Below are 24,668 nucleotides of genomic sequence, written 5' to 3'. Positions count from 1 at the left end.
ATCTTGTCTAATCATTCAGTTGTTTAACACCGACTTCCAGTTTAGACTCAATTGGCTGGAAAGCACTTGACATGTGAAGTTAGTGCTGTTCGGAACGCATGTTTGAGTAAATTTTAAAGTAAGTGACAGCTAAATTGTACCTAGGGAAATTACAAAGCCTTCAACACAGTTAATTTTTTGGGGAGGATTAGTTGTAATTGCAACACCAGTCTCCTTGAAGATTCCTCGTTATAGCAGATGAACCGTGGGGGGGGGGGTCTTTTGAGAGCCCCGTTCTCTTAACAGAATAATTTTTAAGCTGATTTTCCTTACTGAATTGATTTCCTTCCACACTAGCATCTGCTTCAGATTTGCAGAGGAGGTATTTTTTTGGCTTTTCTTTTTCCCAGAGTCCCTTTTTAAAAATTCCTGCCTCTCTAGTGATTTCAGGTTTGAGAGCTTTTCAATCAGTAAACCCCTTAGGTAAATTGCCACTTCACTAACACTTTATGCAGAACACTGAAGCACTTCATTCCAATTAAAATCAATATTTAGAGTCCTTTTTTAAAAAACCAAGCAATCTCCTTGGTTTGGAAAGTTGTTTATAACAAGTAAAAAAGGGTGAGATTGAGAGAACAGCATCCTTTAAGCAAGGGGATTTATTGTAATTTAAAAATGAGGGGGGTACAAAAGAGAAGCCCCAGGCTGCTGGTTGCAAATCGAGGCTTGAGCCTACAAACGTTTTTCTATGTGGTAATTTCCCATTTGTGCAATTAGGCGAAAACTCAACTAGGTTTGTGAGTAAACACTTCTGGTTCCTTGCCTAGATGCCATAGTTATCCAGTACCTTATGGTACTGTGATGCAAGTTTTAGACTTCCCCCACCAATATTTATTTATTTATTTACTTACGTCATTTGTAGTCCGCCTTTCTCACTGAGACTCAAGGCAGATTACACAGTATGAGGTTAATACAATCAATATCAAGTACATTTCAATACAATACCATAAGGTAAACAGATGCAAGTTTAAAAGACATAGCATTAGCAAGGATCCAAGGCAGAGTAGAAAAAAATACTGGAGCAAAACATAATCAATTCTAGGACTAACATTAGACAACATGGAGTGCTGGTTGTACATAGGAGGACATATTTAAAGCAGCAGATAATATATAAGGCAAAAATAGTGATGAAGTCTATGATCCCCAACTCATTAGTGAAGCATCTGAGACCCCATCCCTACAATACAGCCCTCCCATTTGAGTAAAAAGCCTTTTTGAATAGTTCAGTTTTGCATCCTTTACGGAAAGCCAGGAGAATGGGGGCTCTTCTGACTTCCTCAGGCTGGTCATTCCACAGATTAGGGGCCACCACAGAGAAAGCCCTTGTATGGGCTGCTGTTGACTTCACCTGTGTGTAGCCTGGCACCTGCAGGAGTTCAAAATAGCATGGCTGAGTTGGGATTGTGCTGACATTATTCTAAGGTTGAGACTAATTTTGCCTGAGGCATCAGGTGACATGTACAGTATACAGGATATCTGTGAAGAGCAAAATATTTACGTTATTATATTAATCACGCTGAAAACTTGTGGAGATAGTCCTTTAAGGAGTAAGACAGAAGAAAAGTTGGTTGTGATGAAATTTCCCTCTGAAATAGAAACCACTCTGTTGCATAGAGTAAAGCACATGAGTTCACCCAGTGTTTTGATTTGCCATTTTAAACTGCAAGCTTATTGCAGACTGAAGTAGCAGTTTAATTATATTAAGTAATACACTGGGCTAATCAGCTTAGTTGTTTGGAATGTACTGCCACAAAGTTCTCATTTTTGTTGCCTGTCAGATAAATGTACTCTGATATTTTTTACCTTTTAGACATTAAAAATTAACTTTTTAAAAGATCTGACAGCTCTATACTTTAAAGGTTAGTATAGCTGCCTTTAAGAGGTTGCATTCTGAGTAGAGAGGGGCACGATCTGAATTACGATTTCAAAAACCTCCCGATTTTGGCGTTTTCACCATCATGACTCAGCTAATCGGTTCTGTCCATGGGAACCAATCCAGCTGTCGGGAGTTTGCTAGTTCGGGACTTGATCAGATGGGTCAGTTTCTGTTCAGAATTGCAGACACTCTGGCACTAGTAATTAATTCCCGGGGCAACGGAGTCAGGGAAATGAGCTGTGTTTGCCCTCCTTCTGTCGCCCTCGAAACACGAATGGAAGCCCAGCTTTCCTTGATTAGCAGGCTTCCTTCCAAACACGGAGCAGCAACACAGGAGAGGGGGAAGGGGGTGGGCACAAAGAAAAGGCAAAAGGCAGCGCGGGAGGCTGGGAGGCCACCTGTGCCGTTTGTCTTTCTCCAGGACAAGGGGCACGTGGGCAAGCCAGCTGCCCCTTGTCCTGGGGAAAGGCAAAAGGCAGCGCGGGAGGCTGGGAGGCCGCCTGCACCGTTCGCCTTTCCCCAGGACAAGGGGCGTGCAGACAAGCCGGCTGCCCCTTGTCTTGCAGGGCAGGTGAACGGCGCAGGCAGCCTCCGAGCCACTCGCGCTGCTGCCAGCTCCACAGCGCACTAGGACAGCCGGCTTGCTGCGTGGGCAGGGGCGACTCAGGAGCGAGTGCGCGAGCGCGCGCAACTGCCTGACTATGGTTGCCCTGGGCGTTCGCCTCCCTGATTCCCAATTTCGGACCGGAAACGAGACTTGATTGGTTAGAACCGGGAACCTGTGTTCGGCGGCAGCCCAGACCCACGATCGGCTTAATCGGGATTTATTTTTGGATCGTACCCATGTCTAATTCTGAGCACAGACAATCATAAAGTTTTGTGGCTTAAATACTTTACTTAAATACATGGAATCTTGTATAGTTCCTGCATTTCAGTAGGGGGTATGTCAGAAAACTTCTGTTCAGTGTGGCTTAGAGGCTTGACTTCTTGACCTGAATACTGTTCACTAATGTATACCTAAGTGTATAAATGTATGCTGCAAATGTTTTAATAATCTATGCAGTGGACTGCATTGTGGCCATTTGAAACTACAGTTGTATGAAGGCTGTTCAGTGTGGCAGATATCAATGTGAAGAGTTTCCCGAGTTCCAGCAACTTTTGCTATGTGATCACAGAGCATGAAAAGAAAAGAAAAACCAAGCACACATGTTCTGGAACCACATGAAAAGCTTATCATATGGATGACTTCCACGCAGTTGCATTTTTAAAAAGTATATATTGTAGCATTTTTTAAAAGTATATATTGTATTGTTTTCATGCGTGTATTGATTTTAAGTAACTTGGTAAAGCGTTAGCTCTTTTCTCTGACAAACACAACTGTTTAGTTCTAGTTTATGTGATTAGCTGTCACTTGAACTTAGCTTTTCTTTATTAACTTGTGTTTTCGTGAGTTCTAGTTCAGCTTAGCAGAATGGAAGGTAAAAATAAAACTAGCCATATGGAAAATCTGAAGAAAGCTAATTTATATAACTTGGGAGAAAGCCAAGTAAGAGGAAAGGAAGTTGCAAGCCTGGAAGAAAGTCTTTGAAAAGACTTTCTTTTTAAAGTGGCAAAAGGAGGTGGTGCACAATATATCCCAATTGAGTGCTTTATCTGGAATTTTTGTGTTCTGATAAAAATACTACATTTAATTTCTACAGTAGTTGGCTAAAAATCTTGGCTGAGATCCAGAGTGCCCCAGGCACAATTAGAAATCACTGACTGTATGTGTAAAGATTGCCAGCCCCCCGCTGCTGCCAAAGTTACATTATGTCCCACTTCAGAAAGTCAACTGATCCTGAGGAGTGGCATTTTGGAGTGGGGGCAGGGGATGAGCTGCTGAAAGGGAGACAGAATAGTGTTAGTATGTGCAAAGTTAAAACTTGGGCTCTAGGCTGTTGCATTTTTCTCCTTTGTTTCACTCTACCATGGCAGTTTGAATGTTGTTTTTAACCTCTTTGCCTTCCTTGGACTCTTTTATTTTGTGCCCACAGTCTAAATCCTTTCAGAAAAATGTATTTGGAGTCTGAATACTATTAACATGTCTGTTTGACTGGCATCCCAATTATTCACTCATTTATTGATAGCTTTGACCTAAACAGTCAATTTAGTACTGTGGGAATGTGTCTGAAACAATACTGTTTTGCTTTTAAGAGAGTCACTGTACAAAGCTGAACATCAACAGAGAGACCTTGGATGTGTAAATTTGATTGCACCCTAGGTAGAATTATTGGGAATTCTTTTCAAGCTGCTTCTTTGGGTGTAAACTGAACTTGCATCCCGAGCAGAAGAAAACACTGATTATAGAAAGCTTTATACTCATCTGTGGTAGCTACCATAGTATTTCTTTTGTATGACAGTAATCTAGCCTGCAACATCCACTTGCAGTTTTGAAATTAACCTGTAATTTAGTCTTCACCCCAAATGACAATAATTCAAATGACTCTGTGGGGTGCCAGAAGATGCACAGTAAACAGGGCTTTGCAAAGGGGATAAGGTAGAGATCCATCAAGCTAGGCTCATTTCTACAGTGTCATATGGATTGGAGTAAAATCACCCTTTCCACACTTGCCTTGAAGTTCATATTGTGTATCAAGTATCTAAAGCCTTTTAAAATAGTGGTACAGTGTCATAAAGAATGAATGCAGAGCAAAAAAATGAAAATGTGGAATACAAGAATTTCAAGTTTATGGGATGGTATTTATTTCTTTAAATACTTTTATCCTTCCTTTGAACCAGTTTAATTCCCAAGGTGGCTTCCAGTTGTTTGGACAACTTGACAATAAAACAGTTTAAATAAAATTGCTGAGTAGAGCACCATATGAAAGCAGCACATCTGAGCAATGAGATGCCATTAAAAGTTTGTGCAATTAAGTCGTTTTAATTTGGCAACTAAAAGATGAGAAAGTAGGTACCTGACAAATATATCTACGAAGAAAGCCCAAGAAATTTATTTAAAATATTTTTTGGCTTTCAACAGTATTTCTAGAATTAGGTGGTAGCAAAAATTGTATGAGACTACGATCAGTAGACATTTGTTGTGGCTACTGATGAGACTGTCTCAAGGCACCAAAGTTAAAATAAGAAGCAATATAGAAGGCCAGACTACACATTCTATTCCTATCTTTCAAGGTGTTCAACAAGATTCTCTTTTATCTCCCTGTCTTTTTAACCTGTATATTAATGGCATTGTTAAAGCTGTCTCCGGAGGATTTATCTTACATGTACCTAATTTTAACCAACAAGATCTCTCAGTTTTACTCTGTGCTGGTGGTGCAGCATTTTTATCCCACACTGTTGTTATTGATGGAGAATGGTAAAGAAGCGTTGGTGAAGGTTAAAAAGTAGTTATTGGAGTTTGATTTTAGAAGCACAAATCTGCATGCTAGAAGAGTGTGCTGTCTTTAGTGAAGACAGAGACATGGATAATTCCTTGGTTAGAGAAGGATAGATCAATGAGTAGTGTTCAAAGTCTCTCTTCTTTGTGTTAATGATCCAAATATTACTAAATCTTTGGCTTTTTTCCTGATAATAATCTGTCATAAAATTAAAACTAAAAAATTTCTATAATTTAGAGAATTATAATTTAGAAAATAACTGTGTTGGTTATTTTTTTCTGAATTAGTGTGGTTAGGCCTAAAGCTATGGCCAATAAAGCTTCACTATTAAAGGAAGAAAACAAAAGGAAATTTAAAATATTTTACTCTGTCCTTCCCCCCAAAGAGGAACACAAGATGGCTTATGACATCCATGCATATCTGTCACATTAATGTGTTGCCCTTTCCCTGCCAAGAAGCTCAGGAGCTGCTTACATTGCTCACCCTTTCTCCTTTTTTTTTCTTCACAACAACTTGCAAGGTGATAGGTTAGACTGTGTTTGTGACTGGCCTAAGGTCAGTCAGTGAGCTTCAAGACACGACACAATGGGGATATGAACCTTGGTCTCCCAGATGTTAGGTCATTAATCCTATCTGCTACACTATGTTGGCAGGAATGCACAGCATACAACTAATAAGAACATTAAAAATATGTAAACAATCACTATTGAGAATACTGTAACTGCTTTCCAAAAATATCTTCAGTCCCTCAGTATGATGGTTCCCATCACACTTGTCAGCAAAAAGAATTGCCTGTTCTGAAAATTTACAAAGAAGATATTTCACCTCTTCCAACATGAGCAGAACCTCAACTAAGAGAGCTAAGAGAGCCTTGGATAAACTTACCATACTGTAAGATGGGGTGGTTAGTAAAAAAAATTTTGGAGTGAAACTGGTGCATATGTGGGTACTAATAGAGCTGGTCCTAATAATAATTAATAACCGCTCTTAGATACCATTGTTCTAGACAAATTAGTGTCACACTCAGAGCAGTGAACAAGGTCAGTGTTGTTATTATGAGGGATGTGTTTGGTATTAGGTAAAAATTACCAAATTTTACATGATTCGGTAAAATTTCGAGTTACCAAATTTAAATCTGTATTACCAAGTGAATTCGGTAATACTGAATTTAAGTTTACTGAATATATTCAGTAAAATTTGGGAAGCATGGTAGCACTGTTCCTTGCTGTTCCTTTGCTAAGGAACATCAAAGAAGCACTGCTTCCTGCCTTTTTTTTTACCAGACAGGAGGGGGAAGAAGGGAGGGGGAGGGAGAGTGAGTCAGAGGCAGAAGGGGGAGGGGGAGTGTTAGTGGCCAATCCTTGCTCTACTTCTCTGGCCAGTGGGATTCTCAAGAAGGAAAATGCCTTTTTAAAACTTTGACAAGGAGTTAAATTAGGAGGCTTGCTTCAGTCAGCCTCCATTTTGCTCTGGCTTGTGTTTGTTTGGGTGCTTGGTTCGGTTTGTTAACTTAACCTACTGGTGTTTGGGTGTACTTTTTGGGTATCTTGAAGTAGTTGTGAACTTTTAAAAAGTGTTCTTAAGATAGGCTAGTTGGAGGTTTTCCCTATAGGGAATAATGGAGATTGGAGGTGGTGGAGACACATTCTTTAAAGGGGGCATAAAATGGCTCCCTGGGGACCAATCTTCATAAAACTTTGGAGGTTGTTAGTGAAAAAAATCAGTCCGTGACTCTCAACTCAGGCAGCAGCCAGGAATCCACTCCATTCACTCAGCAGCAGGATCCTGTCTCAGTCCAAAGTCAGCCAGGAGAAAAAGTTAACAGCCAGTGGCAGCAAGCAGGCAGGCAGTGTCTCTCAGTCTCAAGGACAGAGTAAAATGGAGGCTGACTGAGACAAGCTTCTTAATTTAACTCCTTGCAGCAGTTTAAAAAAGGCATTCTCCTTCTTAAGAATCCCATTGGCCAGAGAAGGAGAGCTGCTGCAAGGATTCGCCACTCACATTCCCCCTCCCTCCTCCTTCCCCCTTCTACATCTGACTCACTCCCCCTCCCTTCTCGCCCCTCCTGTCTGTTAAAAAAAGGCAGGAAGCGGTGTTTCTTTGTGCTTCCTGAATTTTACCAAATAAATTTGGTAAACTTGAATTCGGTATTACCGATAATAAAGATTTAAGTTTAGCAACACCAAATTTTACTGAATGAGGTAAAATTCGGTAATTTTATCACATATTGAACTCTAACTGCACGTCCCTACTCAGCATCCACATTGCTCAGCATATACGTTCACATTTGTCATTGGGAACTTCTGTGGAATACCTTTGGACTCTCTGAACTTGAGTTCTTGTATCTGACCGTGCCTTCTTCACTTGTATCTGACAGTGCCTTCTTCACTTTTTAAATAAATTGGTTAGTCACTTGTTTTTTAAATGTGTAATTATGAAGTAATTGAAATGATTTGTGGTATAGTGGTTAGAATGGTAGACTAGGATTGGGCAGACCTGAGCTCAAATCCTCATTCAGCCGTGAAGCTCACTTCATGAGCCAGAGCTGACCTCTCTCAGCCTAACTTGGATGAATGAAGAATAAAATGGAGGTGAGCAGAATCTTATACACAGCACTGAGCTCTTTTGAGGAAGAACAGGATACAAATAAAACCAATAATATAATCAGCTGCTGAATTTGTTTAAATGTAAAGAGGCTTGTATATTACCAAAACCTCCACTTAGATATCTGAGTCATTAAAGAATGTTTGGAAAATATATTTTGCAGTGAAGTTGGAAACTATATAATACAGTGTAATGTTCCAAATGACAGTGTATACATAACCTTTCCCCATATAAAATTGTGTGGATTTTCTTTTAAGGGACGATTTACCAGCAGCTCTGGAATCTTTGTTTGACTGCTTTAAGAAGTATGGCAATCTCCCTAGGCTTCATGACGTCCTGTGCAGGTTGATAGAGAAGGGAGACACTGCACTCTTGCAGAAAGGTTAGTTGCTCCCATCTGATATTGCAGACTTTTAATGTTTTTCCTTTGTGTGAATGTTGTTTTACAGAAGTGGGGAAAGAGAATGTTTCAACAAAGTCTTTCCACCTTTGGAGAAAAGCCCTTAGCCAGCAATTTAGGCAGTTTGGACTTGCACATATTTTTGCTGTCACATATTCAAACTTCATCATGTAAACATTAGGAAAATTTAAACCATATTCTGGTGGTCTTAGGGTACCAACTCAGTATACTACACGATTTCCTTACCATACATCTTGGTCAGAAAAATACCAAATCTTCTGTTTTCACATTTCTGATAGTTCAAAAAATGTTTCTAATTTAACTGATCTAAAAATGAAATTCAGATTAGTGTAAAAGATACAGAAAACATAAAAATGTTTGACTACAAATGATATATTCTTTGGCATGGATGGCTATTGATACTGCTGTTTGTCTTCAGCATGTTCTTGTCTACTCTAAGTAGGGGAGCTAATGAGCTTTTAAAAATTCCTATAGTTACGGATTTCGTGAGCCAAGAAAAAGGTGAAATGCTGCTGCTGTACGATCTCTTCTTTGCCTTCTTGCGTACCGGCAAATACAAAGAAGCCAAGAAGATCATTGAGGTGAGACTATAACTATAAGTACTCTAATCGTGCAGCTATTTAGAGTTTTAATTAGAATATACTTAAAGTTTTTAACCTTTAATTAGTCTTGTTCTGATTAATGCTAATGCAATCCAATCCTAGTAATGAAAGGGGGAAGGGAAGAATTGGACAGCTTTTTTTCATTGTGTATAATTACAGTTAGGAGAAGAAGCAGCTTGGCTGTATATTGTAATTGTTTCCTTACTTTGTCAAATTCACTATTAAATATCCAAATGATATTTGCATATTAAATCTTGGATTGTGGAACAATTAAATTAAACCAGCATTCCTGGGTGTAAAGTTGCTTAATCCTCTTCCCTATAAATTCTTTGTTCTTTAAATCATGGGAATTTAATTTGCTGCAGACCATACTTAGATTTATTTGTAATGCTTGTCTACCAGTTAATCAGCCAAACAAGTGCTGTCTGCTACTGTTTGGCATTTAATTTAGCATTTTTTCCTCCCACTATGGTAAGCAGCTTATAGAAAGTGGTAGGTGACAAACTTGGTCTATTTAGGATTAGTATATTTTATCTAGGCTTGATTGAAATTTTGCTTACTGAAATTGATAAGTCAAAAGGGCAGCCTTAGAGCTTTCCCAGTTTGTGATTATTTTCCTCTTATACAGTTTGAGTGGTGGTTGTCCCCCCCCCCCCACATCGCTTCCAAATCCAGTGTTAGTTGACCAGTTTACATTAATAGGAAGAAAAGAAAAAAGTTAATATTTTGAAAAGGTGGAATCTGGTTGTTCAAATGGAGAAAAATAAGTTCTTTTTAGTCAATCATAAAATAATACTGTAAACCAGAAAATAGTAATGCTAAGTCACCCAGTGGTGCAGATCACATCCAGTCCAGAAGTTGTGATTAGCAGCCAAATGTTGGACAAGCTGTTCATTTGTATTAAAGAAAATTGGTTTGTATATTCTCAGTTATGCAAAAAAAGCAAAATTGCCTCTTGTGCCATTTTCCTACAGCTTTCCCGACCATTTACTGTTGCCACCGCCATCCCCCATCTTTTGTTAGTCACATTGGATTAAGTATATGAACCACATTTCACATTGGTGGCTTACAGATGTGAAGCATGTCCCTCTGTCATGTTGAATCCTGTGTCTTCATTCTGCTGACTGAAGAACCCCTTGTGTCAGTGGAAGATTCCTTGCACCAGAGGAAGGTTTCTGAATTAATGGAAAGTAGTCATGGGATCCAATCCATAAAGTCTTGCCCCTGAAGGCTATGGTTCAGTGGTAGAGCATCTGCTCGGTATGTAGAAGGTTTCAGGTTCAATCCCCAGGCTCTCCAGTTAAAGTGATCCAGATAGTAGGTGATGTGAAAGACCTCTTCTAAGAGCCTGGAGAGCTACTGCCAAACTGAGTAGGCAAAACTGATCTTGATGGACCAATAAGGCAGCTTGATATGAAGGCAGTTCCTGGGACTAAGTGGTTAAAAACCCTGTAAACTCTGCAGTCATTTACTTATCAATCTAGTAAATAAATTAATTACTTAAATATCTGTTGTTACTAAGTAAGAGGCCATTTAACTTTCTTCTACTTTAAAATTTGTGAGCATGATATTCAGCAGTTGATAAATGTTTTTAAAAAGTAATTCCAGAAACTTTGCTCCCCATTGGTTTATCAGGAAAGAAAGAGGACATCTGGCATCCTTGCTTGTCCTTTTTATGTTCATTGGATTAGGGTTTCCTAGACTTGTTTAGAATCTCAGTTGAGCTTTTTAGTGTGGATTATGGTGTTTCATTCACTCTTCAGCTCTTTGATTTTACTTGCTTGTCCATGTAGAGGAACAATATGTAGCAATTACAAAGACATGGCCTGTGATTTGTTAAGAAAGGAGAGACAGACGGTTTTGGAGGCTTAATTAATTGAGATGAAGAGAGGGTTCACTAGCTTCTGCCATTAATGATGGCTATATTGGCAGAAGCAATTGGTTACAAAACAAAATGTAAATAGCGTGGAGCTATTCTCTAGTCCAGAGGTATAGCATCCTCAAGTCCAGACACATTAACCTAAGTATAGGTGTAGAACTTTCCTGCAAACCATGGCTTGTAAATTCCCCTCTCCCTTTGCAGTGTTAACCATGGTTTTATTTTAGATTGAATCCATGGTTGTAAAGAAATTTGTTCATTTTTGGTCTCCCATGTGAGCACACATGGGACTGTGCATGCGCATACCTGTCAATCAGTTGGTCTGCACCTAAAATTTCTCTAGGAGGCATCTGTTCCTTTCTAGAGTGCACGCACTGCTTGATTCCCACTGAAACAGCCCTCTGAGAGGAGCAATGTCCCCAAGCCACAGTTCCTCTTTTGCCACTGGTTGAAGATACTCTGCTTAGACGATCTCCTGTCGGCTTAATTCTTCACCTAGATAACAAGGAGAGAAAGAGAGAAATGGTCAGCATGGCTGAAAAAGCCTTATTCCAAAAATGCACTCAGTACAATACAAAAACGACTAAGACTGATGGGCACACTCTTTGCCTTGTCTGGTTTAGGAAAGGAGCATAATATTTGCTCATTGCCAGAGCTTCACCCCTAAGGCCAGAGCAGAAAGCTCAAGGCTACCTTGCGGGAACGGGTATTGTCAGCTATGGCAGCACATCTAATAAATCAGCTACGTCCTCTGTCTTGGCAGAGCTTGCCGACCAACTGGATCTGACACCAGCTATTGCACTCTCGGAGACTACAAGTCCCTTGGATCTGACTGCACCATCTCAGATTCAGAAGAATTGTTCGACTTTGAGTGTGCCGAGCTCTTTGGACTCAACTCTATCTTGGATCCACCTATTGGCTTTGGGCACCCTTTGGACCAATAACATCACAGATCTGACAACACAACTGAGTCTTGAGCACTCCAAGCCCAACGGCTTCGAAAGCTCCTCAGATCCAACAATGCTCTGAATCTAGACAATTTTCAGATCAGACAGTATGAACCTCATCTATCACACACACCTTTACAGACACGCTTTCAAATCAGAGCCCTACAGAGTATATGTCTGAAACATCTGAAGGACTAAGTCCAGAAAGAAAATCAAATCTAAATCAAAGCACATCCGAGGAGTTTTCACAGGATGCAGGTCATAGAGCTGGAGACGGGGAATCTGAAGGTAGTGGACACCCCACATACCTCTTCTCCTCACATAGGCTCTTGCTCAACTTAGTCCTCAGAAGAGGAACTGGAATTGCCTTGAGAATCCTCTAACACGGCCCTCATAGAATGCAAACAAATCTCAAACAAAAGCTACTGTAAGCATAATATCAAGGGGCACCTCCGCCTTTGGGAGTTGATTGAGGTGAGCCCTATAGCACAGAATGGGTAGGATCTGCATCCGATCTTACACACCCTAGAGTGCACTGTCAATGGTACTCCATTCCGAAGTTGTCCATGGCATTTGATCTGCCCGATTTAGATCCGGAGCCTGAGTTAAGAGAGTGGAGTCCAAGTTTACCATTGGAATTGGATGAGACTATGGGAGACAGGGATCCTGTTTCTTCCACAGATGATTTTTGGCTCTATGTCAAGCAAATCCTCCAAATAGCTATATCCCTAGACATAGACATGGTTTCTTCTGAACCAAGACCCAAGGACAAAATACTGCAACATCTTTATTATTGGAACCCAGCCAATATCGCGTTCCCACTGATTAAGGGGTTTCTGGATTTGAGGTCTTCACTATGTCAGAAACCAGCTTCTATTCCCCCTACACCTAAGAAGGCCTAATGTCTTCCTCCATCATCGCTAGTCACAGAGGAGATGCAGTCTAGACACAGGCAAGGTTACCACTCTATGCCTGCCAACAGAGAGGGAAATCTAGATAGCCTGGGACAGAAGGTATATATGTCTGTACTCCCTAACATCAAGATTGCTAATTATGCTGCTATTGTGGGAGCTTATCAGATCTTCCTCTGGAATAAGATGGCTGCGTACAACAAGCATATGCCAGAAGACCAGAAAGTCAAAGTGATTCAAGGAGAGGCAATCAGGCTTTCCACATAAATGCAGAGTGGCACATAGCCAATTCTTCCTCCAGAACCCTAGATTTGGCAGTAGTTCTTCAGAGGCATGCTTGGCTCCAATTCACTGCTCTATTTATTGAGATAAGAGGCAAAGTTGGAGATCTACCATTTGAAGGGGAGACATTATTGTCCACAAAAACTGATGAATATTTATCCTAAAAGTGAAAGGATCAGCAAACCATGAGATCCTACAGAGTGTTACTACCCTCTCAGCAATCGAGTTCTCTACTGTTCTGCAACCAGCAACAGCAGCGGTACAGGAGTCGTACTAGACACGGGCATGAACAGCATTACGAATGAAAAAAACCCACGAACAGCCCATTCGTCTGTTCGCGAACAAGCCGTTCATGAGGCCCCATTCTACACGAACAAGTGGTTGTTGCAAGCCTCATTCATTGCCTTCCTCAGCCCTTCGTCAAGCCAGACAATCTGGCAACTGCAATCAATTCCCTTGGCAACTGGAGGCAGGGACTGAACTCTGTCCTCAAGAGGTAGCAGAAGTTATATTGAATGTTAGAAAGCCTAATACTAGGAGATCTTATACCCATGTGGTATAGATTTGCAGGTTGGTCTAAAGGAAGAGACCTTGATCTGTATACGTGCCCATATATCTTTTGAGTCTTAAACATGCGGGACCCTCTGCATCTTCCATCAAGGTATATCTGCCCGCAATTTCAGCATTTCACTCCCTGGTTGACAAAAAGACAGGTTTTTTCACATTACACATTTAAACTATTTCTGAAAGTTCTTCAGAATATGTTTCCTCTAGCAACTCTCAAGGTACTAGCTCACCAGACAACTGAGCCACAAACTGCAAGACCACCAGACCAGGAGCCCTTTAACTTTTACTGAAGGCTTCTCTAGCAACGCGAATAGTGCCTCAGTGGTCATTGCAGCTGGTATTACTGAAATTGATTACTAAACCATCTGAGCCCCTGGCCACCTGTTCCTTAAAACTCTTCTCAATTAAAGTAGCATTCCTGGTAGCCATCACCTCTGCCAGGAGAGTAAGTGAATTAGCAGCATTACGCATGGATTCTGCTTTCCTAAATATTCATGCAAAAAAAGTGGTACTAAGACCTAGCTTAGAATTCTTACCAAAGGTAGTTTCCAAATTTCACAACTCATGAGTTTAATACTACCTGTATTTTTTCCTTCTCCAAGAGGGCACTTCATACTCTGGACATGAGGACGGCTATACTCTTTTACTTAAACCATACAGCAATGTTTAGATCTGATGTCCAGCTTTTTGTTTGTCATACGTGCCCAAATAAGAGTAAAAAGGCCACTTCTCAAACTATTGCTAGATAGGTTGTTCAGGCTATTCGAATGTGTTGGGAGTAAACTAACTTAATTCTCCACTGGAGGTCCATGCCCACTCCACCAGGTCACAGGAATCTTCAGCAGCCCCGATCAAGCGTGTTCCTCTACAAGAAATCTGTAGAGCCACAACATGTTCAGCCAGTAACTTCAACAGGCGCTACGCTCTTGATGTGCATAACAGGACTGAAGCAGCTGTGGGTCAAGCAGTCCTGCAAACGCTGTTCCCATGAAAAGCGCACCCTTCCTCCACAAGTAAGTGGCTTATTAATCTCCCATGTGGGACTGCACAGAAGACTCAAAATGAAAATAGGGTTACACTTAACTGTAACTGTTGTTCATTGAGGTCTTCTGTGCAGGCACACATACCCTCCCTCCATTCCCCACTATGTACTCTTCACTATTTACCTGGAAGGACTAATGACTAAGGAGCAACTGAGAGTCATGGGCATCACTCCTCTCAGAGAGTGGAATTTTAGTGGGAAACAAGCCACACATCTGCTCTGCGAAGGGGCAGACCCCCCCCCGCCCCGAGGAATTTTAGCTGTAGAACCTACTGATCAGCAAACCTGCACAATCATAGTCCGCAGCCCGGGGGTTGGGGACCCCTGGTGTATATCATTGTTAAATCTACTGCCTTGGGCTTTTCAATTGTGTTGAAGTAGCTTTTAGCTCAATTTAAGTGCATGATCTGATACTTGAGAGGTTGGAAATAGGTGCTATCGTATAAGATGGTTCAAATGTTTTTAGAAAAATTAGAAATATTTCTTTTTTGTTGGATTCTACATCTATCTTTTTAATACATTTGTACTGACATAGTAGTTTTCTGTTCACATATTCATGGTCCAAATTAATTACATTGGTAGCTGTGTTGGTCTTCAGTAGAACAGCAGAATTTGAGTCCAGTGGCACCTTAGACACCAACAAGGTTTTCAGACTATAAGCTTTTGAGAGCCAGAGCTCCCTTTGTGTCTGGAAATCTTGTTGGTCTCTAAGGTGCCACTGGACTCAAATCCTGATGGTCCAAATTTGTGTTGTATCCCTTGTTTCTAATGTAGTTGTGTAGTAAGGTACAGACAGTCTTTAGGGGGAATGGAAGTTCATTATTCTGAAACTTTTTGTGTTTGTCTTGATTTGTAAAATTCATGTTCAAGTGAGGCAGACTGTTGATGAGAAAATGCTAAACATGACCTTAAAAATCTGAACAAATAAATGAAATCCTTTCATGGTTGGTCTAAAGTTGGTCAGACTTTTAGTGCAATCCTAAGAAGAGTTACTCCAGTCTAAGCTGATTGAAATTAATGGGCTTAGAATGGAGTAAATCTGCTTTACTCTTCTTGCACTGTTTATGCCAAACCATAGTTGTGTGCTGTGTGAAGGAACTTCTAGTTCTCTTGCACTGTCTCTTGCAGCACTCGACACATTAGTCAGCTCCATTTCCTCTGTAAACTACTGTTAATTTTACTTCAGTTTACACAGCAAATGTAAAGCATAAGTAGCTAGTTTGGAAGTAACAGCAGTCTACAGTTTGCCAAAAATAAGGTAGTAAATAATTAGTGAATAACATGCAAGGTAAGGGAGAGAGAAAGGGATAATGAAAGGAAATCTGAAGCTCATTTGCTGAACTCCAAATCATGGGTTGCATTAAGTTTGAATCAAGTCTTAATTTACAACCAATTCCCACGAACTGTTTGTTCCCAACCAATTAAAAATAGCCATACATATCCATTCTGGAGCATGGGTTTACCCATCGACTTAGCACTGTCAAACAATTTCATGACTGCAAGGTTGCTGAACTGGCAGCTTTGTTTATGGGTAGCTTACCTATATAGCTGCATTGAGCTTATGCTATTCATTCATCTAGGTGTCAGAAAAAATCTTGTTACCTGCCTATAGTTATCTGATTAGTTAGTTTTGCAGATGTTGTGAGTGGATCACTTCATGCTGGGGTGCGTAATCTATGTAGACAATCCAGGTTATGCTATTCTTCATGATCCATGATTCCAGAATATCACAGCCTGAAGATACCACTTTTTTGTACCAATAAAGTGCTTCACGGTTTAACCTTATGACTTTATTCACTGTTATGCGTGAGGCACTAATCTTCAGAAGAGTGGGATATAAGCACAGTTATTATAATTATAAGGCTGTTATTGGCTGACTGTTAGAAACAGTACCAATGGTATAAGCAACAATTACATTCTAATGAGTTTTTAATTTTTATTTTATCTCATTTTTACCCTGTCTTTCTCTCCAGTGGGTTCCAAAAGCATATTATTTTCCTGTCCTTCATTTGTCCCTTACAACAAACCCTATGAGGTAGGTTAAGCTGAAAGTGGGTGACTGGCTTAGGGTCATCCTGCAAGCTTCCATGGCAGAACCTAGGTTGCCCAGTTCTAGCCTGTCACTCTAGCCACTAACACAAGAACAGATAGTAGTGTACTTACTGTATGCAAAAAATAGTCAATGCAATGCCATTTTACATACTATAATAGCACAAAGATCTGTTGTTTTCTTTTGAAGATAAAATTCAGTGCAAGAACTTTGATAGGAATTGTATGATCACCTGGTATCATACTATTTTTTATATAAATATATTTACATATACCAACAGCCATCAATCTACTTAGGCTTCTACTATTACAGAGAAGGCCATTATGTAATTAACTGTAGGTAGACTTGGAGGAATTAACATGACAGAGAAGGGCTGTTGCATAGTGAAGCCAAACACTTTTTAAAATTTTTGACATTCATAAGAACAGTTAAGAAGCCAACTGTTCTTTACTTGAAGAGCACCAAAATTGTAATTCATATAGTTCATTAAACACAATAAATACAGAATTGCAAAGTTAGTATATTCACTTGGAGAAGATTATAGTTTTTGTTTTTAAATCACATTTTATTGAAGTGTTTTTCTTGTTTATTGTACAGCCCCCCCCCATAGTGTATTTATCTGTCTCTATTTCATACTAGGCACAATGTTGAGAATTCAGTAAGATGGTTAGAGATAACCCATAAATATGGACAATCGTGCAAAACCTGGAGATTCAGTTAATCTGAGCTAGATGTTCTTTTGATGATTGAGAACCTCCTGTATGTGAAAACACTTCTCAATTTCAAAATGAAATACAAGAATATATACTATATAACTCAGCTGCCCTTATAGTGTTGGGTGCAGCAATCATTTCTAAACAGAGGAGGATTTGCTATATAAAGTTTTTAGCTTTTAAAGCTTTTGAGATCATTGGCATTTGGAGCAGCAATGATATTGAAAGTTGCAAGTGAATGCTGCATTTGAGTTCTGCTGTATCACAAAGAGGATTATCTACGGATACAAGTAACATACTTCTCTTTAATTTCGAAGGGCATGTTGTGTATGGTATTAACCCTTCAGTTTTCAGTTATTTCCCCCCTGTCTCTTATAACATTGCTTAGCAGATATTGAAGTAGTGGAGGGTGGGAGTAAACCAACATGTAGTTTTTATCAGTTTATTTGCTTGCCAATGTCACATTATAGAACTGCCTACAAATAGTTTGTTTAACTCCCTGTATTTGTTTCCATAAACTCATTATTTGCTATTTTTATACAACAAACAAACAAAAGAGAAAATTATTGCCTAATATAATGGGTTTCAAGCTGTTCTTCATTTGTTATTGTACATAATCAGTTTGTGTGTGTGTGCGTGCGTGCAAGAGAGTGCACTCGTGTGCACGCAATGGGAGACAGCCAAAACTTCACTGATCACTTGGAGTGGGTCAGGTAGAATTTTGATGAAGATACTACTAAGAAGTTAAGCATTTAAGGGAAGCCACTGGTTACCACTTCTTACAAAACCTGCCTTTTTATTCCTCCTCCTTGCTTGTACTACAACTGTCTTCTGTTCATCTTCCTCCACCATCATTGCAAAATGTATGCCTCAGTAATACCAACCTTTACACTAAAAGTTTTCAGAGAAAAAACTGATCAGACTATTCTCATGTATAATATTTAACTATAAGTTAATGACCACATTAGGAGTTAAATTGTGTAAACTTATGTAACTTGCAGATGTAAACACAAGGGTAAAAAAAATTTAAAATTCATTTTCTTAGATCTGAGCATGCTTTTGTGCTTGCACAAGGGAGAGAGGTGATTTTTGCTAGTTTCCTCCTTCCTGCTGCAGTCCTCTGTGCCATATCCCACACTGTTCCTGAAGCTCTCCATGCTCTCAGAGGTAGCGTGGGGGAGGGAGAGTGAGCTTGAAGGGAAAGCAGAAAACTTAAGCAGGCATTCAGTTGTAGACTGGATCTAGGCCAATAGATAGCATGCCTTAAAATGTTTTGCTTTTGTTTTTTTGACTATTGCTCTTTGACTCCTGCAGTATTATCATGTGCCGTGAACGTGGATGAATTGCAATGTGAATATTTTCCTATCTGTAAATATTTTCTAAATTAGAATTTACTTTATTCATTACCCTTGCATCACACTCTTCCCTTTAGAAATTCCAGCTCTGCTTAGAAAAGGATCCTATCCAATCACTGTTTGGTACCTCACAATCAGCAGTAATAAAGCCTAGGATACTTGGAGAATGGGACACAATTTTTTTTTTTGCTGTAAGCTGCTATGTGGACAGACATTTTAACAGGCGACAAATGCCAACATTATTAGCATGCAGTTTTCAGCTTGCTCTGAAAAAGTATTTGGTACCCTTATATCTAGACCTAGTCATGCAACCAGAATCGTGTATTACCCAGTCTTTTACTACTCAAATAGAATCAGTGAACATGGATATCTGCTTAGAAGGCACACCAGGTATGGTTGTCCAAGGGATATGATTGTTTGGCTACAGAAATTGCATTTCTTGGTGCCTCTGGTGCATTTTGGAAGCTTTCCTGTAAAATCAACGTAACTTCCACATGTGTAGGCTAAAGGTGGTAGGTATAAAATGCAAAGAGAAGGATGGGGTTTGAGAGCAGCTCATGGTAACAAGTTTTTTTAGCTGGGTTGTACATATCTTTACAAAGCCAGTGGAACAAATCTTTCATTTTTTGTCAGGTCAGTAAGAGTATTTTAGATGGACAACATGCTGTTTTAGGCAGAGGAACAATATTGTCTGCTGGGAAAAAAGGATTGTATAGGCCCACGGACCAGTTCTTGAAGAGCATGGTTGGTCTCTGATGGCTGCATGAGAAAAACGAACAGTGTAACCCTCATGAGAAATGAAGGCACTAATTGCAAAAAGGACAAATCCATGATGGCTCCTGGAATCCTAGAAATAATTGAATGATGATGTAATTTGCAGTTTCAGTGTCAAGAAATAATGTTCCCTTGCATTTTAAAACAATTGCCATAAGTAACCAAGTGTCTTTAAAAAAATTTCTTCGCAGACTCCTGGCTTGAGAGCTCGTCCAGGCCGGTTACGGTGGTTTGCAGAGAAGTGTATTGCAAATAATTACGTATGTATGCTACAAATTTCTTCTGAATTTAAGGAAAGATTCTTTGATTTTGCTGTACAAAACATATCCCCAGTTGGCAGCAGTCTGAAACTACATAGGGCTGAGGGTCAGTTGCTGCTATTTTCCTAACTTTTAGATTATTTTCCAAATACCATAGATTATGTTATAAGGAATGCCATGAGTTCACTTGCCTTTTCTCCCAACAGCAAGCATCCTGTCCTTCTCTGATGAATGTCCCAGGACCTATAGCACAAGCTCAGCAGAAAAGAGAGCATTTGTCCTCTGTTTCCTCCATGGGAAGCATGGGAAAGAAAACTCAGCATGAGGGTCAACACTCGTCCTTTCCTAAATTCTCTGCATGTGCCACAGGGCAAGGGAAAGTAAGGAGTCGGGCTTAACTACAAATACTGGCTAGTCAGATAGGGCAGAATTTATTATATTCCCTTGTTCATCAGAGGAGAGAGGCAGCAGCTGCTGCCTTTTTGTCTGCTATCTACTGAGAAGGCTTACTAGCCATGATTTGCAGTTGTTCCTGACCCCTTCCTTCCCCATGTCCTGTGGCCCATAACTCTGTGGGGAATTTGCATGATTGCCCCAAAATATATACACAGTCAGGGCTCATTTCAAGGGGGAACGTGCAGGAACGCAGTTCCCCAAAGAGGTCGCATGTCAGGTGGCCCTGCTCACCTGACTCTCAGCCATTTTGGGCCCATTTTAGCCTGGATTGGGGCCGAAACAGCCTGCATCGGGCCTCTGATGGGGGGTGGATCGCTCTCCCACTCAGCAGCGGCCCATTTTGGGCCCCTCTTTGGCCATTTTCAGCCCCTTTTGCCATTTTGGGCCCAATTTTGGCCCTGAATGGCCAGGATTGAGTCCAAAACAGCCAGGATAGGTGATGTCAAGGGGTGTGACATACGCAAATCAGTTATGCTAATGACACACTTCCAGTGCTGGCAAGGGGCGTTGCATATGCTAATGAGTTCCTCCAGCTCTTTTTCTACGAAATGACCCCTGTACACAGTATGTTTAACAAAATAATTTTGATATTGCTTTTAAATGGTTTATAACTATATTTTCCTTTTCTTGTTAAAGGTTGAAGCCATGGAAAACTTGGTGGAATTGACTGAAAAGCTGTTTGAATGTGACAGAGATGAGATGTATTACTATCTGTTAAGATTATGCAGTAAGTCAATGGCCAGTTTTTTGTTTTATTCTGTTTTTTACCAGTGGAGGAACTCTCAAAGTGTTTGATAAGATTAGCTTACCAGCTTATCAATAAAGTGGTTTGAGTCTTCCAATAATAACGGAGACAAAAATGTGTGCAACTCACAATGCTCACTCTTGCCATATAGATCTTAGTCTTATCATGTGGGTTGGTACATTGGATGCAGCAGATGGTGTTCTGTGAAATTTGATGCTTAAATAAAACTGTCAGTGCAAGATACCAATTCCTGCATTAGTCTGATATAGGTACTCCTTTGAACATTTGTATCATATGATAGGTGCCTGAAAAGGATATTCTTAGAAGCAGGTTGTAAATGATTCATACAGTTAGTATATGGAACCATCTAGGATTATCCATACTATGTTAATGGTAATCAAAATGCATAGAACATCTGTTGAGAAGACTGGCAAAACTTGGGCCTCTGCAGTCTCTTTCAGCATGTTTTCAGGACTACAATGGCAGACTTTCAAAACTGTATGGTAAATTGTTCTAATCCTCATTCCAAAAATACCTATTTCTCTCATTTTAGGGATGTGTTTTGGGTGGGAAGGGATGCAAGTATAACAGCTGTGTAATTCTACTTTGAATGACAGAGAGAATTAGCATAGACTGGATAGGTCTCCAAGGAACATAAGTTCAACTCCTGGCTTAGCTGGGGCTGTAGTCACATCTTTGGTTGCAGAAGTACATTGGATTCAGAAGAAGAGATGGAGGTAGCAGTGTGGCACTGCATATTTGACGTGTGTTGAAGAAACTTGTGTCATTAACCAGACTTGTTTTAGGTTGGGGGGACATAATGGGTGTCAGATAATTAATATGTATTCAGGCTGAAGTGTGAATCTTGTACAAACATTTCTACGATTCCTTTTATTCTGGCACTTATTGTTCACTATGAGTCTTCTGTGCAGTCCCTCATGGGACTTGCATGTGCAGGCTTGCTGTTTTGTAGGTTCTGTAGCTTTAAGGCTGTAAAAGGGGGCACCCTCCCCTCTCAGAGCGCCTGTGCTGTTGTTTCCTGCCCAGACAGCTTGCAGTATGGGAGAGGGGGTGCCCCCACTCTCAGTTTTGCTTTCATCGCTGGTTGGAGAGGAAAGGTTGTAGTGAGTTCCTCTTCTTTTTTCTTTGTTGAGCCATTGGTGTCCTTGTTGTTTTGCCTGAGAGTGAAGAAGAAGGAAAGAGAAAAGTTTGTGAGATCATGACTGATAAAGCCTTGTTTAAAAAGTGCACACAGTGCAGCGTGAAGAAGACTAAGACAGATGATCGTTCTCTTTGTCTCATCTGTCTAGGAGAAAGACATAGTGTAGGTGCCTGCAAGCACTGCCAATTTTCACACCTTAAAGCCCATGCCAAGACCAAGAGAGCTACCAGGCTCAAGGCAGTTCTTTGTGAAAGGGCACTTTCCAGTACCAGTAGCCCAGAGCTTGCAGACCAGCTGGATCCAATGCAACTGAGCACATTGAACCTGAGTGCCCTGGGCCCATCAAATCTGATGGTTCATACTTGGATTCAAGAATGCTCCAGATCTAGAGACCCCCTCAGAGTCAGTATCAATGGTCCTGCTGTCAACACGATGCCAACTGACTCCTGCTGGGCTCTGAACCTCAAAAGATCTAGGTTGCCAGAGGAGAGCAAGTCCATTTATGGGTCTTTGGAAGCATGCAAGAAACGGGTGAAAATAAAGTTGAAGCATGCCTCCAAACAAAAAGCTGGTTCCCATTGTCAGAGCATGGCATTCGACCTGGATGTGGGTGACTTGGAAGTCATGGAGATTTCCCATACTCCATAAGTCTACTCCTTGGAGAAGGCAGGCAAACTGATACATACTCGCTCAGTTATGCTGAGTCATGCTCCTAGGCAGGTCCAACACTATGACTGCTGTGTGCACATAAATGCCCTACCTGATATTCCCACAGCATACCTCCACCAAGCGGGACTAATTGGTGGGAAGACTGCAGGCCAGATGTCCAGTGACACCGTCCTCCTGTCCACTCCCCCACCTGCCCTGCAGCAGCAGGCACCATCCTCAGGCCCTGTAGCACTGCCTATATAAGTACCTCAGCTGCTGGTGCCTCTACATATCCTCAGGGCACCTTCACCATTAGGACAACATCAGCCAATGCCCAGGCACAACCCTGGAGAACAGCCTGCAGCCACTCGGCTGAGTCACTCTTCTCCTGCAGTTGACCAAGCAGCTCAACCTCAGCTAAGCCCTCAAGAGGTTGCTGGCAGCATGTGCCAGGCAAGCACAGGCCCTAAGCTACCACTGAAGAGGCTCCAGAAGCAGCAGGGGTGAGCCGGGCAAAGAACAGAACAAATGCCCTGCCCTGACCTGGGATGGAGTGGGTGGGGCCAGGTGACTGCAGAGTCTACCCAGCCCTCCCATCGGATAGGCTGGGAGAAAGATCAGTCAGGGAGGCTGGGTGAGGATAGGAAGAAGATCTAGGGAGGTGGAGTAAGGGGGCTCCTTTAAAGTCAGGTTCCTGTGAAGGCTATGGAGGAATTGCAGGGAGAGGCAGCAGGAGCATGCTGGCACTCCCAGGGCAGGAGAAGGAACAAGGTAGTGCAACTCCCTTCCCTGCCCATCTGAGGCTGGAAGACACCTACCTGGGGAGCTGGTAGGATGGTAGACTGTCAGGTGGGGGTGCCAGTGAGGGAGGAGCCTCATATCGGAGTTGATCGAATCTGTCTCAGATCCACCACAACTGAGGACACACTGTCAAATTTTTCATCATATTCCACAATCCTGTATGACTTTTCATCTGTTGAAGTTGGAGATAGAACCGTATGTCCTGGATCAGAGTCCAAGTATCCCTTTCAACCCTTCCCCTGATGAACCGGTTTCCCCAAAAGATGATTTCCACTTATACAAGGAGCAGATGTTTAGGATGGCTAAATCTCTTGATGTAGATATATCTTCTACCGAACCAAAACTGAAAGGTAAAATCCTTCAACATCTGTGTTCTGGGACCCAGCTAACATCACTTCCTCGATAATTGAGGGGTTTGTGGAGCTGATGTCCAGTCTTTGTGAGAAACCAGCCTCCATTCTTGCCATGTCAAAGAAGGTAAAGGGGCTCTAAAAGATGGAGGGATAATTGTGCATTCTTGTTCTCTCATCCACCCACCCACCCCCTCTAGTCACTGAGAAAATGCAGTCTAGACACAGGCAAAGAACCCAGTCCATACCAGCTAACAAGGAAGGAAAAAAGCATGATGTGTTTGGGAGGAAAATCTTTTCTTCCTCCACGCTCAACATCAGGATAGCAAATTATGCCACTATAATGGTAACCTACCAAATATTGTTATGGAAGATATGTTACCTCTCTTGAAACAGTCAGGTTCCAGAAAGTTTGGTAAACAGCAACAATAGAGAGGGCTTCAGTTTAGGTACCAACCATACTATCAGTACTAGCAGTGTCTTCACCATCGTTCCTTACCAGTGACCCAAGCACAGAACCAGAGGAGAAAAATCTTGCATAAGTTGAGACAGAGTGTAGCCAAGTCTCAGCCCCCAAAGACCCACCTCAATATCAGAAGCAACTGTTCTGACTAGGAAACAAAAGCCCAGTGGTATTCAGCAACAGTGTCTTCCACTTTTTATCAGGTTGGAGGTCAATCATCACAAACCCATGAGTGTTGGAAATAGTGCAGTATGGTTATAAAATTGAGTTTGACCATTCTTCGTGTCTGAATCTCCCTCATAAATGTATACATATCATATCACTCAAACTAGCAAGCGAGCTTT

General features: G+C 41.0%; 1 protein-coding gene across 1 annotated transcript in view; it reads left to right on the top strand.

Moving 5' to 3' along the window:
* Positions 1-24,668, top strand: part of LRPPRC (leucine rich pentatricopeptide repeat containing) — a 144,355-nt gene that overhangs the window by 81,746 nt on the left and 37,941 nt on the right. Inside the window, exons 24-27 of the mRNA XM_054983556.1 lie at positions 8,154-8,278; positions 8,792-8,898; positions 19,631-19,699; positions 20,792-20,882. Coding sequence (XP_054839531.1) covers positions 8,154-8,278; positions 8,792-8,898; positions 19,631-19,699; positions 20,792-20,882 — 392 coding nt within the window. The remainder of the gene's footprint in view (positions 1-8,153; positions 8,279-8,791; positions 8,899-19,630; positions 19,700-20,791; positions 20,883-24,668) is intronic.

This window comes from Eublepharis macularius, chromosome 1 (genome assembly GCF_028583425.1).
Source record: "Eublepharis macularius isolate TG4126 chromosome 1, MPM_Emac_v1.0, whole genome shotgun sequence".
Classification (NCBI taxonomy): domain Eukaryota; kingdom Metazoa; phylum Chordata; class Lepidosauria; order Squamata; family Eublepharidae; genus Eublepharis; species Eublepharis macularius.
The sequence above is the reverse complement of the archived record's forward strand: the minus strand, read 5'-3'. Positions and strand labels throughout refer to the sequence as shown.